The sequence below is a fragment of the Galeopterus variegatus genome, unplaced genomic scaffold (genome assembly GCF_000696425.1).
Source record: "Galeopterus variegatus unplaced genomic scaffold, G_variegatus-3.0.2 Scaffold14104, whole genome shotgun sequence".
Taxonomy (NCBI): domain Eukaryota; kingdom Metazoa; phylum Chordata; class Mammalia; order Dermoptera; family Cynocephalidae; genus Galeopterus; species Galeopterus variegatus.
In genome coordinates, this window is record NW_007740215.1 from 1 (window position 1) to 13,839 (window position 13,839).

Consider the following 13,839-nt stretch of genomic DNA (forward strand, 5'->3'; position numbering starts at 1 on the left):
CGGCGGGAGTGCCGCCACGCTCCCAAGTGGCGCACTCTCCAGTGTGCCACCGGGCCGGCCCTAGTTGGAAAGATTTTAATGAAAATATTTATCCATTTTTTCAAACAGTGCATATTATCCATTATTTCCCAAGTTTTGTGGTTAAGAATATCTTTTGGTAGAAAAGTAATTATGAAAGACTTAGAAATGTGGGGATGTGATACCATTTAATAACTAGTGTCTGTCACTATACCTGAGTTACCAAAAGAATAAGAAAAAGGGCTGAACCACTACAAAGAAACATAATGCAAGTTACATATGTGATTTTAAATTTTCTAGTAGCTGTGTTAAACAGTAAGAAGAAAATATGAAATTAATTTTATTCGACTCAATATGTCTAAAATATTGTTTCAGCATATATAATCAGTCTAAATAAATTATTGAGTGTTTTTTTTGGTGGCTGGCTGATTCGGGTATCCAAACCCTTGCCCTTGGTGTTACAAGGTTGTGCTCTAACCAGCTAAGCTGACCAGCCAGCCAAGGGTTTTTTTCTGTTTTGTTTTTTTTAAAACAAGTCTACAAAATCTGAATTTTATACTCCATATCAATTTGGACTAGCCAAATTTCAAGTGCTCAGTAGCTACACATGAGTGGTTGTTTAATTGGACAGCTAACTACAATTTAATCATTTAACAAATGATTAATGTTAGAGATTTTTTTTTTTTCCTTTTTGTCTTTTTTACTGACCAGTAACGGGATCGCAACCCTCGGTGTCGCGCCCGCACCACGCTCAGCCAGTGAGTGGGAACTGGTCTCCACATGGGATCCGAACCCTCGGCGGGAGTGCCGCCACGCTCCCAAGCAGCGCACTCTCCAGTGCGCCACCAGGCCGGCCCAATGTTAGAGATTTTTAGAAACAGGATAATGCATAAGCGATGAGGAAACAAAAGAACTAATATAATGTTTTTTATTTTTTGGCAGAGAGGAACGAAGGGGATCCTATGACTATAACCAGGATCGTACATATTATGAGAATGTTCGTACTCCAGGCACATATCCTGAGGATTCCAGACGGGACTATCCAGCTCGAGGGAGAGAATTTTACTCAGAATGGGAAACTTACCAAGGAGACTACTATGAATCACGATATTATGATGATCCTCGAGAATACAGGGATTATAGGAATGATCCTTATGAACAGGATATTCGGGAATACAGTTATAGGCAAAGGGAACGAGAAAGAGAACGTGAAAGATTTGAGTCTGACCGGGACAGAGACCATGAGAGGAGGCCAATTGAACGAAGTCAGAGTCCAGTTCACTTGCGACGTCCACAGAGTCCTGGAGCATCTCCCTCACAGTCAGAGAGGTTGCCAAGTGATTCTGAGAGGAGGCTTTATAGCCGATCCTCAGACCGGAGTGGCAGCTGTAGCTCACTGTCCCCTCCAAGATATGAAAAGCTTGACAAATCTCGTTTGGAGCGCTATACAAAAAATGAAAAGACAGATAAAGAACGAACTTTTGATCCTGACAGAATGGAGAGAGACAGACGCTTAATACGGAAGGAAAAAGTGGAAAAGGACAAAACCGACAAGCAGAAACGAAAAGGAAAAGTTCATTCCCCTAGTTCTCAATCTTCAGAAACAGACCAAGAAAATGAGAGAGAACAGAGTCCTGAAAAACCAAGGAGTTCTAATAAACTGAGCAGAGAGAAAGCCGACAAAGAAGGAATAGCAAAAAACCGCCTAGAACTCATGCCTTGTGTGGTTTTGACTCGAGTGAAAGAAAAAGAGGGAAAGGTTATAGACCACACTCCTATGGAAAAGCTGAAAGCCAAGCTTGATAATGACACTGTCAAGTCTAATGCCCTGGATCAAAAACTTCAGGTCTCTCATAGTGAGCCTGCAAAATCTGACTTGTCTAAACTGGAATCTGTTAGAGTGAAAGTGACAAAGGAAAAGGGACTTTCAAGCCACATTGAAGTGGTAGATAAGGAAGGCAAGCTTAAGCCCAGGAAGCACCTGAAACCAGAGCAGGCTGCTGATGGGGTAAATGCTGTGGATCTGGAGAAGCTGGAAGCAAGGAAAAGGCGTTTTGCAGATTCCAATTTGAAAGTAGAAAGGCAAAAATCAGAAGTCAAGAAAAGCAGTCCAGAGATGGAGGATGCTCGGGGGCTTTTAAAAAAGCAGCCTGAGGTGTCATCTAGAGATGTCATTCTGCTGAGGGAAGGAGAGCCCGAAAGAAAGCCTGTGAGGAAAGAAATTCTTAAAAGAGAAGCTAAAAAAATCAAACTGGACAGACTTAATACTGTTCCCAGCCCCAAAGACTGTCAAGAGCTTGCCAGTATTTCTGGTGGGTCTGGCTCAAGGCCCAACTCAGACCTACAAGCAAGACTAGGAGAACCAGCAGGTGAGTCAGTGGAAAACCAAGAAATCCAATCTAAAAAGCCCATTCCCTCAAAACCACAACTTAAACAGCTGCAGCTATTAGATGATCAAGGATCAGAAAGAGAGGATATTAGGAAAAACTGTTGCAGTCTTCGTGGTGAAACACCTGAACGTAAGTCAGGACAAGAGAAACCACATTCAGTAAATACTGAAGAAAAAATTGGCATTGACATTGATTACACGCAGAGTTACCGAAAACAAATGGAGCAGAGTCGTAGAAAACAGCAGATGGAGATGGAAATAGCCAAGTCTGAGAAATTTGGCAGTCCTAAAAAAGATGTAGATGAATATGAAAGAAGGAGCCTTGTTCACGAGGTAGGCAAACCCCCTCAAGATGTCACCGATGATTCGCCTCCCAGCAAAAAGAGAAGGATGGATCATGTAGATTTTGATATCTGCACCAAGAGAGAGAGGAATTACAGAAGTTCACGCCAAATCAGTGAAGATTCTGAAAGGACTGGTTGTTCTCCCAGTATTCGTCTTGGTTCCTTCCATGAAGATGATGATCCCATAGGCTCCCCTAGGTTACTGTCAGTAAAAGGATCTCCTAAAGGAGACGAAAAAGGTCTTCCCTATTCTAATATAACAGTCAGAGAAGAGTCCTTAAAATTTAATCCTTATGATTCTAGCAGGAGAGAACAGATGGCAGACATGGCCAAAATAAAGCTATCTGTCTTGAATTCTGAAGATGAATTAAATCGTTGGGACTCTCAAATGAAACAAGATGCCAGCAGATTTGATGTGAGTTTCCCAAACAGTATAATTAAGAGAGACAGCCTTCGAAAGAGGTCTGTACGAGATCTGGAACCTGGCGAGGTGCCTTCTGATTCTGATGAAGATGGTGAACACAAATCCCACTCACCCAGGGCCTCTGCATTATGTGAAAGTTCTCGATTATCTTTTTTATTGAGGGACAGAGAAGATAAACTACGTGAGCGAGATGAAAGACTTTCTAGTTCTTTAGAAAGGAACAAATTTTATTCTTTTGCATTGGATAAGACAATCACACCGGACACTAAAGCTTTGCTTGAAAGAGCTAAATCCCTCTCTTCATCTCGAGAAGAAAATTGGTCTTTTCTTGATTGGGACTCCCGATTTGCTAATTTTCGAAACAACAAAGATAAAGAAAAGGTTGACTCTGCTCCAAGACCTATTCCATCCTGGTACATGAAAAAGAAGAAAATTAGGACTGATTCAGAAGGGAAGATGGATGATAAAAAAGATGATCATAAAGAAGAAGAGCAGGAAAGGCAAGAATTATTTGCTTCTCGTTTTTTACACAGCTCAATCTTTGAACAAGATTCCAAGCGATTGCAGCATCTAGAGAGAAAAGATGAAGAATCTGACTTCATTTCTGGCAGATTATATGGAAGGCAAACATCTGATGGAGCAAACAGCACAGCTGATTTAGTTCAAGAGCCAGTAGTCCTATTCCATAGCAGATTTATGGAGCTCACACGCATGCAACAGAAAGAAAAAGAAAAAGACCAAAAACCCAAAGAGGCTGAGAAACAGGAAGATACAGAGAATCATCCCAAGACCCCAGACTCTGCTACTGAGAATAAAGAGTCAGAAATGAAAACTGCATCTTCAGTTGGGCCTTCTAGTGTCACAGTTGTGACTCCAGAATCAGCATCGTCAGCACTAGAGAAGATGACTAGTGAGAAACCAGTAGAGGTGCCTTCAGTACCAGAAGAAAAGTCTGTAGAGCCAACCTCCACATCAGAAGAAGCAAAACCTGTGTCTGACCTGTGTACTCTCCCTGTGGAACAATCTGAACAAGCAGACTTGCCCCCAGGAGTGGACACCAGTAAAGATGCTGCCGTGACTCCTTCAGTTTCTGAAGAAAGTTCTTCAGTTGACCAGCAGCCTCATCTGGACGCCAAGCCTCCAACTCCTGGGGCCTCATTTTCCCAGGTACAGAGTAATGTAGATCCAGAACCTGACAGTTCCCAGCCACCTTCAAAACCGACTCAGAAGTGTGAGGAAGCCAATGAACCCAAAGCAGAAAAGCCTGACTCAGCTCCTAACGTTGAGCCTGATGCAAATGAAAAAGCTGAAGTTGTTCCTGAAGTTCAGCCTCAAGCTTCTGAAAACTCAGAGGCTGATCCTCCAGTTGCTGCAAAAGATAAAAAGCCAAACAAAAGTAAGCGTTCCAAGACCCCAGTTCAGGCAGCTGCAGTAAGTATTGTGGAGAAGCCTGTCACAAGGAAGAGTGAGAGAATAGACCGGGAAAAGCTGAAGAGGTCCAGTTCTCCTCGGGGAGAAGCACAGAAGCTTTTAGAGTTGAAGATGGAGGCGGAGAAGATTACAAGGACTGCGTCTAAAAACTCTGCTGGGGACACTGAACACCCTGAACCAAGTTTGCCTCTCAGCCGAACAAGGCGCCGGAATGTGAGGAGTGTTTATGCAACCATGGGCGACCATGAAAGCCGCTCTCCAGTCAAAGAGCCTGTCGAGCAACCACGAGTGACCAGGAAGAGACTGGAGCGAGAGCTTCAGGAGGCTGTGGCAGTTCCCACCACCCCCAGAAGGGGAAGGCCTCCGAAAACACGCCGTCGAGCTGATGAGGAAGACGAGAACGAGGCCAGAGAACCTGCAGAAACACTCAAGCCAGCGGAGGGATGGAGATCCCCTCGATCGCAGAAGTCGGCAGCTGTTGGTGGCCCCCACGGGAAAAGAGGGAAAAGTGAACCAAAAGTTGATGCCGAATGTCCATCAGTGGAGGCTGCCACTGAGGGTCCCCAAATAAATGTGAAAGAAAATACAAAACCCAAGGCCGATAAAGAAGCAGCAGCAGGTGAGCAGAAACGCGATAGAAGAGAAGCCAGCACAGACAAAAACTCCCCTGGAACTCCCCCTGCTGAAGCGGTGGACAAGAAACCAACACCTGAAAAAAACTCCAAAAAGAGAGGAAGATCTCGAAACTCTAGGTCAGCAGTAGACAAATCTGCAAGTCTGAAAACCGTGGATGCTACTGTCAGTTCCAGTGTGGCCGTGGGGGATGTGGAGCAGGCAGGGGAGAGGGAAGCTGGGCTTGTGGCAGTTTCCCCTGAGAAAAACGAGAGTCCCCAGAAGGAGGGTAGTTCATCATCCCAGTTGGAAAATGATCCAGTTGATCCGGACAAGGAACCAGAGAAGGAAGAGATGTCTGCCTCTAAGCTGTCCCCTGAAGCCACTCAATTAGCCAAGCAGATGGAGCTGGAACAGGCTGTGGAGAACATCGCGAAGCTCACTGAGACCTCTGCCTCTGCAGCTTTCAAGGCAGCAGGCACAGATGCACCAGAGGGCGTTGCCACAGAGGACAGGGACAAGCCTACACACCAAGCAAGTGAGACAGAGCTGGCTGCGGCCATTGGCTCCATCATCAATGACATTTCTGGGGAGCCAGAAAACTTCCCAGCACCTCCACCTTATCCTACAGAATCTCAGACAGACCTGCAGCCCCATGCACAAGAGCTGCAGCCTCCTGAGGAAGGAATGGAGCCCGAGACCAACGAGGCTGTGTCTGGCATCTTAGAGACTGATGCTGCAACAGAATCTTCTGGGCCACCAGTCAGTGCCCCTGACTCCTCAGCAGGACCAGCAGATACCAAGGAAGCCAGAGGGAATAGCAGTGAAATCTCCCACCCAGTGCAAGAAGCCAAAGGGTCAAAAGAAGCTGAAGTTGTTCTTGTTCGGAAAGACAAAGGGCGCCAGAAGACAACCCGATCACGGCGCAAACGGAATATCAAGAGAGTGGGGGCTGCTGCAGAGACCCACGTCTCCGAATCTGACCAAGCTCAAAGCAAGAGTCCTGCTGCCAATGAGGGGATGACGGTACAACTCCCAGAAACTCCACAGGAAGAAAAGCAGAGTGAAAAGCCCCATTCCACTCCTCCTCAGTCATGTGCTTCTGACTCAAGCAAGACCCCATCCATGGAGAATTTGTCCCAAGAAAGGACTGTTGAAGAAAAAACCCCAACCAAAGTATCTGTGTTCCCAGACTTTCCCCCTCCTTCTCAGCCAGCACCGGTGGATGATGAGCCTCAAGCCAGGTTCAAGGTGCATTCGATCATTGAAAGTGATCCAGTGACCCCACCCAGCGACTCCAGCATACCCACACCCACACTTCCTTCTGTAACTGCAGCAAAGCTCCCACCCCCTGTCACCTCTGGGGGGATCCCACACCAGAGCTCCCCTACTAAGGTAACGGAATGGATCACAAGGCAGGAGGAGCCGCGGGCTCAGTCTACTCCGTCTCCAGCTCTTCCCCCAGACACAAAGGCCTCTGACATCAACACCAGCTCCAGTACACTGAGGAAGATCCTCATGGACCCCAAATATGTCTCTGCCACAGGCATCACTTCCACAAGTGTCACCACAGCCATTGCAGAGCCTGTCAGTGCTGCCCCTTGCCTGCAGGAAGCACCACCTCCTCCAGTTGAATCTAAAAAGCCTGTTTTAGAAGAAAAAGCAGCAACTCTAATAACAAACACTTCCGACACACAGGCCTCAGAGGTTCCAGTAGCCACCGACAAAGAAAAGGTGGCCCCAGTCATTGCTCCCAAAATTACTTCTGTTATTAGCCGGATGCCTGTCAGCATTGATTTGGAGAATTCTCAAAAGATCACCCTGGCAAAACCAGCTCCTCAAACCCTGACCGGCCTTGTGAGTGCCCTCACTGGCCTGGTGAATGTCTCCCTGGTCCCAGTGAATGCCCTGAAAGGACCTGTGAAGGGCTCAGTGGCCACGCTGAAAGGTTTGGTGAGCACCCCTGCTGGGTCCGTGAATGTCTTGAAGGGACCTGTGAATGTTCTCACGGGGCCAGTGAATGTTCTCACCACACCAGTGAATGCCACAGTGGGCACAGTGAACGCAGCAGCAGGCATGGTGAATGCAGCCACGGGTGCAGTGAATGCCGCCACGGGAGCAGTGAATACTGCCACGGGAGCAGTGACAGTTGCAGCAGGGGCAGTGACTGTTGCATCTGGTGGTGTGACTGCCACAACAGGCACAGTGACTATGGCAGGTGCAGTGATTGCACCTTCAGCCAAATGCAAACAGAGATCGAGCACTAATGAAAACAGTCGGTTCCACCCTGGGTCTATGTCTGTGATTGACGATCGTCCAGCAGACACAAGCTCTGGTGCAGGACTGCGTGTGAACACTTCAGAAGGGGTCGTGCTCCTGAGCTATTCTGGGCAGAAGACTGAAGGCCCACAGCGGATCAGTGCCAAGATTAGCCAGATCCCGCCGGCGAGTGCAATGGACATTGAATTTCAGCAGTCAGTGTCCAAGTCCCAGGTCAAACCTGATTCTGTCACATCATCACAGCCTCTGCCCAAAGGTCCTCAGGCCCCTTCAGGCTATGCAAACGTGGCCACCCATTCTACTCTGGTACTGACTGCCCAGACGTATAATGCATCTCCTGTGATTTCATCTGTTAAGGCCGATCGTCCATCCTTGGAGAAGCCCGAGCCCATTCACCTCTCTGTGTCCACACCTGTCACTCAGGGTGGCACAGTGAAGGTTCTCACCCAGGGCATAAACACACCCCCAGTGCTGGTTCACAACCAGCTGGTCCTTACCCCAAGCATAGTCACCACTAATAAAAAGCTCGCTGATCCTGTCACCCTCAAAATAGAGACCAAGGTCCTGCAGCCGGCTAACCTTGGGTCCACTCTCACACCTCACCACCCTCCTGCTCTGCCCAGCAAACTGCCTGCAGAAGTGAACCACGTCAGCTCGGGGCCCAGCACCCCAACAGATCGAACTGCCTCCCACTTGGCAGCCACAAAACCAGACGCACATTCCCCTCGACCCAGTGGGCCTGTACCATCGCCATTCCCGAGGGCGTGCCACCCCAGCAGCACCACATCCACAGCTCTTTCTACCAATGCCACTGTCATGCTGGCTGCAGGCATCCCAGTGCCTCAGTTTATCTCCAGCATACACCCAGAGCAGTCAGTCATCATGCCACCTCATAGCATCACTCAGACTGTGTCTCTCAGCCACTTGTCCCAGGGCGAGGTGAGGATGAACACACCCACACTGCCCAGCATCACCTACAGCATCCGGCCAGAGACACTGCACACTCCTCGGGCCCCCCTGCAGCCCCAGCAGATAGAGGCCAGGGCCCCACAGCATGCTGGAACACCCCAGCCAGCAACAGCTGGGGTGCCTGCTCTGGCCTCCCAGCACCCTCCTGAGGAGGAAGTGCATTATCACCTCCCTGTTGCTCGGGCCGCAGCCCCTGTGCAGTCAGAGGTGCTGGTCATGCAGTCTGAGTACCGGTTACACCCGTACACTGTGCCCCGGGACGTGAGGATCATGGTGCACCCACATGTGACGGCAGTCAGCGAGCAGCCCAGGGCAGCAGACGGGGTGGTGAAAGTGCCGCCGGCCAGCAAGGCCCCTCAGCAGCCAGGGAAAGAAGCTGCCAAGATGTCAGATGCCAAAGCAGCTCCTGCTCCTGCACCTGCCCCTCACAGTGAGGCCCGCATCCTCACGGTCACACCCAGCAACCAGCTCCAGGGTCTGCCCCTGACCCCCCCGGTGGTGGTGACTCACGGGGTACAGATTGTGCACTCTAGTGGGGAGCTGTTTCAAGAGTACAGATACGGTGACATTCGCACCTACCATGCCCCGGCTCAGCTCACACACACACAGTTTCCTGCTGCTTCCTCAGTTGGCCTGCCTTCCCGGACCAAGACTCCTGCTCAGGTGAGAAAGCCAGGTGTCTCGGCAAGCTGTTGGCCCTGAGCTTGGGGACCTCAGAGGGCTTTGGAGCAAAGATGTGTTAAGAGATCAGCCTCAGGGCTGGCTGCTTAGCTCAGTTGCTTAGAGTGGATTCTGATAACACCAAGGGCAAGGGTTCAAATCCCCATACTGGCCAGCCGCCAAAAAAAAAGAAATCAGCCTCTTGAGTCAAGGTAGTGGTTGAGGTACAAAGGAACCGGTCAGATCCTCCCTAAAGCATGTTGGCCTTTTCGTGGATTTAAAGAGCTTTCTAAATTTAGAGAGAAAAGGGTCAGATCACGTCAGGAGAGCTCCAGATATGGGGCAGGAGCTCTCCATGGAAATTGTGGGAGTTGTGGTTCTTCCTACAGGGGTGAGGAGGGAGGTAACAGGTGACCTCTTCTTACACACATCCCCAAGAGCAGCACCACTGGAGCTGAGCAGAGCGAGCTTGACTTACAGGAGATACCCCACATCTGACCCTTTCTCTGTGATGCACCAGCTCATTTACTGGGGACGGGCTTGTTCACAACAGACTCTGACTCTGTTCTTCTGCCTTCCTTCCCAACTCCAGGGCCCTCCTCCTGAAGGTGAGCCCTTGCAGTCCACTCAGCCCTCACAGTCTACACAGCCTGCCCAGCCTATGCAGTCCACACAGCCTGCCCAGCCTGTGCCACCCTGCCAGCCCTCCCAACTCAGCCAGCCCAGCCAGTCCCCAAGCAGCAAGATGCCTCAGGTCTCCCAGGAGGCAAAGGGGACCCAGACAGGAGGAGTAGAGCAGCCTCGCCTCCCAATTGTACCTGCAAACAGGCCCCCTGAGCCTCACGCCCAAGTGCAAAGGGTGCAAGTGGAAACAGGCCAGACTTCCTACCCCTCTCCTGTGTCTGTCTCCATGAAGCCTGACCTCCCAGCCCCTCTTCCCACTCAGGCTGCCCCAAAGCAGCCGTTGTTTGTCCCCACAACCTCAGGCCCTAGCACCCCACCAGGACTGGCTCTGCTGCACACAGAAGCCCAGCCAACCCCTAAACAGGATTCCTCTCCACACTTGACTTCTCAGAGACCTGTGGATATGGTTCAACTTCTGAAGGTAAGCATGGGCAGGGGCCACCCCAAATGTCCCCCAGATTTTGTGCTATGTTAAATGTCCCCAAATTTTGTCCCAAGATTCCCCAGTTGACTTCGCCCAGCAAGCTGCTGCCTACAGCCATGTCCAGCATGGCTCAGCTCTCCAGCTGGGAGCTCACTTCCCATTTGTTTCCCCATAAGCAGAAGTACCCCATCGTGTGGCAGGGCCTGCTGGCCCTCAAGAATGACACAGCTGCTGTGCAGCTCCACTTTGTCTCTGGCAACAATGTCCTGGCACATCGGTCCCTGCCCCTGTCTGAAGGAGGCCCCCCACTGAGGATTGCCCAGAGGATGCGGCTGGAGGCCTCACAGCTGGAAGGGGTTGCCCGAAGGATGACGGTAAGACCCTTGGGCCCCAGGTGAGCAGCCGCCCCACCCATGGGGAAGAAAGTTGTAGGGATCCCCTGCCAGCCTGTCTCCCTGGTGTGTCATGGGACACAGTGATGGTATTCTTGAAGTGTACAATGAAAGGCATGTTCTTTTCTACTTGGGGGTATAAACTGCCTTTAGACCCAGAAACAAGGCTTTTTAAATTCAACAAATATTAGCGTAGACTTTAAAGTCTTCTCAGAAGTGGGGGTTTTGTGGAATAATACCCTAGGCTGGACATGGGCTGGTTTTGGCTAGGAAAGCCCTGGTCACTGACAGCTGGCCTCTGTGCCCCAGGTGGAGACAGATTACTGTCTGCTGCTGGCTCTGCCCTGTGGCCGTGACCAAGAGGATGTTGTGAGCCAGACCGAGTCCCTCAAGGCTGCCTTCATCACTTACCTGCAGGCCAAGCAGGCAGCAGGGATCATCAACGTTCCCAACCCTGGCTCCAATCAGGTGGGTCTGGTGTCCTTCTGCATGTGCGTGCACAGGTGGGGCTGGGTTAGGGTGGGTGGTCTGACTCCTCTGGTGGCAGGGATTACCAGTGCCAACCAGAGTAGTCCACGAGTTTTCAGAGGTGGGAAAAAGGGTGTTCTGGGTACAGGAGGGGCTGCTACTGCCCATCCTGGACAGATTCAGGGGAACCATTGAGGGTGGCAGGAGCTTTTCTCGAGCTTCATGCTCTGCAAGGGGTTCCTGGAGGTTCATTCACGTTAATGGTTTTCTGACACCTGTTTTCTCCTGGCGGACTTAGTCACCAAGACGCTAGCTGGCTGGGAAACTGACCTAGCCTGGCCCTCCGTGTTGGACCTCTTCAGGGCCCCCAGTTGGAAATGTAGTTTGGGGGGTGGTGAAGACAGAGGGTTCTACTTTCTTTTCTCATCCTTCTCCAGCCCGCCTATGTGCTACAGATCTTCCCACCCTGTGAATTCTCTGAGAGTCACCTGTCTCGTCTGGCCCCTGATCTCCTTGCCAGCATCTCCAGCATTTCTCCCCACCTCATGATTGTCATTGCCTCTGTGTGAGCCACTGCGTGGTCACACCCTCGGTGTATTTTACCGAGGTTCTGCAGCAAAAAAACAACAGGACAACCCAGCCAGGCAGAGGAAGAAGCTGCCAAAGGGGACAGGCTCCACTGCCAAATGGCCAGCCTCCCTCCTGCCCGCCCGACACAGTCAGATCGACCTCCTCTAGGCAGTGGTGCTGCTACCTTGTATGTTTACATGATGCTTTAGCCCAAGGACAGACCACCACCGATGGACTCGCAGACACCTTGGGGCTGGGTTTCTCTCTCCTCTTTTGGGGAAAAGGAACAGGGCCGTGGAATTAGTTTGTTTTTGTTTTTAAGAAACAAGAAAACAGAACTGCCTTTGCACTAAATTAGTGACTTGGACTTTTGCACAGTGAAAACAGGCTGTGACACTCTGGATGTCTTGGTGTATGTGAACACATACTGCAGACTTTAATGCAGGACTTCGAACTTATGTGGAAACCTTGGGGTCAAGGAACATTTCATTGGGTTTTTTGGTCACCCCCCTCTTCCCCTCGCTCATTTGGATGTGTCACCTTTCTTAATTCTCCTGCTGCCACCATCTGATTCACCGGAATGTACAGTTTACAGTCAAAAAGCAAACAAGGATTTTCTTTCTTGGTGGGATATGCAGAACTTGGGACGTGTGTATATATAAATATATAATATATATATAAATATATATAATACTGACTTAAAATCAAATTCCCCCGACATACGTTTTTTTTAATCTGTGCCAAAAATGTGTTTTCAGAGAAAATCTTATTTTCATACTCAGACTTTGTATTGTCACTCATTTGTATAAGTGCACTTCGTCACAGCACGGGCCCTCCCGCGACGTGGAAGTGTCACACAGTACCTGTACAAAAAGACTGGCTAATCCCTTCTTCTATTACCTTGACCTCTTCCTGCAACTTCCTAACACTTATTAATTTATGAAACTGTTTTTCTCAGCGCAGTTTTGTTTTGTGTGTCCATTGGATTACAAACTTTATTAAAAAATACAAAACACATCACGTGTGAATGTGATTGTCACTTGGGTGGGAGGGCCGAGGGTCCTTGGCTTAAGGGTACAGCTAGCCCTCATCCCACTTGTGCTTCCCCCTCCCCCAGGTGTGAACGGGGGCCAATTTCTTTTCTGATACCTAATCCTCCCCAGGGATCATTTTATCTTGCGCAAGAGATTTTTGTCATAGACGCTAAACTTTAATCATTTTTCAATGTTGTGGTGTAAATATTTGTGAAACTTCAACCTGATTGGTTCTTAGGTAATGTGGAAGGCACTTCAAATTTTGGTACGGAATAAAACTACCCTCCACACAAACTCAGAAATATCTAAAGCAGGTTTTGGTTTCTTGTTTCTTGCCCCTTCCCTTGCATGGGACAGTGCAGGCTCCTGCAGAGGTAGTGGGTGTAGCATGACTTGATGGTTCTCCTTGGGGCTTGCTTAATCCTGCACCTGCCTCCGGACAGGAGGGTGGGAGGGGGTGGGCCAGGCTTCCCCTGCAGATGGATTTGGAATTGGGGTGGGGACACGGACATGGGGACTGCAAAGTTGGTGGTCTCACTTGCAATATCAATGGGGCTCCTAAAACTAACATACTTTTGGTGCAAGATGCTATCTTCTCTGAGTGAGGGATCACGGCTGCTGGGGGTGAACTGTGGAAAAGGGACAGAGATGGCACTTTCTAGCTCCCTGCTGATTGACAGGAGTAAAAAGGCTGCACCACTGGCCCCTGCGTGTTGTGTTCCCGCCTCCCCACCAAAGCCATCAGCTATTAATTCCATAGACTGCACTGATTCAGAGCAAGTGAATGTTCCTAAAAGATGGCACTGGCTTGTCTGCAGTCCTCAGGTCAGGGTGACTGGTGATGCAAGTGTGGTGCCCTCCTGCTTCCCCAGGCCCAGTAGGACCTGGCTGGTGGCCCACTGGACCTGGCGCTCTTCCTCTGCCTACCTTGTTTCTCTGGCTGAGAGGACCACCGAGCCAAGTGTGGCCAAAGTGGCCTGAGCTGAACGGGGCAAAGACACTGTGGCCTTGGGGCCAAGCTCCGAGCTGCCTTGGTCCAGGTAGGCAGTTGTGGCCAACCTCTGCTGGCCCCTTCCCCAGCTTCCCCACCCCCGGGCACAGGAGGAACAGGATCACAGCTGTGCTCGTTGGGGGGAGAGG

General features: G+C 49.9%; 1 protein-coding gene across 1 annotated transcript; it reads left to right on the forward strand.

The window, feature by feature from the left end:
- Positions 1-1,009: 1,009 nt before the first annotated feature.
- Positions 1,010-12,682, forward strand: LOC103581850 (msx2-interacting protein-like). Its single transcript, XM_008563587.1, has 5 exons — positions 1,010-9,130; positions 9,720-10,232; positions 10,415-10,609; positions 10,937-11,095; positions 11,533-12,682. The coding sequence occupies exons 1-5, from the start codon at positions 1,514-1,516 to the stop codon at positions 11,662-11,664; spliced, it is 8,616 nt and encodes a 2,871-aa protein (XP_008561809.1). The 5' UTR covers positions 1,010-1,513; the 3' UTR covers positions 11,665-12,682.
- The last annotated feature ends 1,157 nt before the right edge of the window (positions 12,683-13,839 follow it).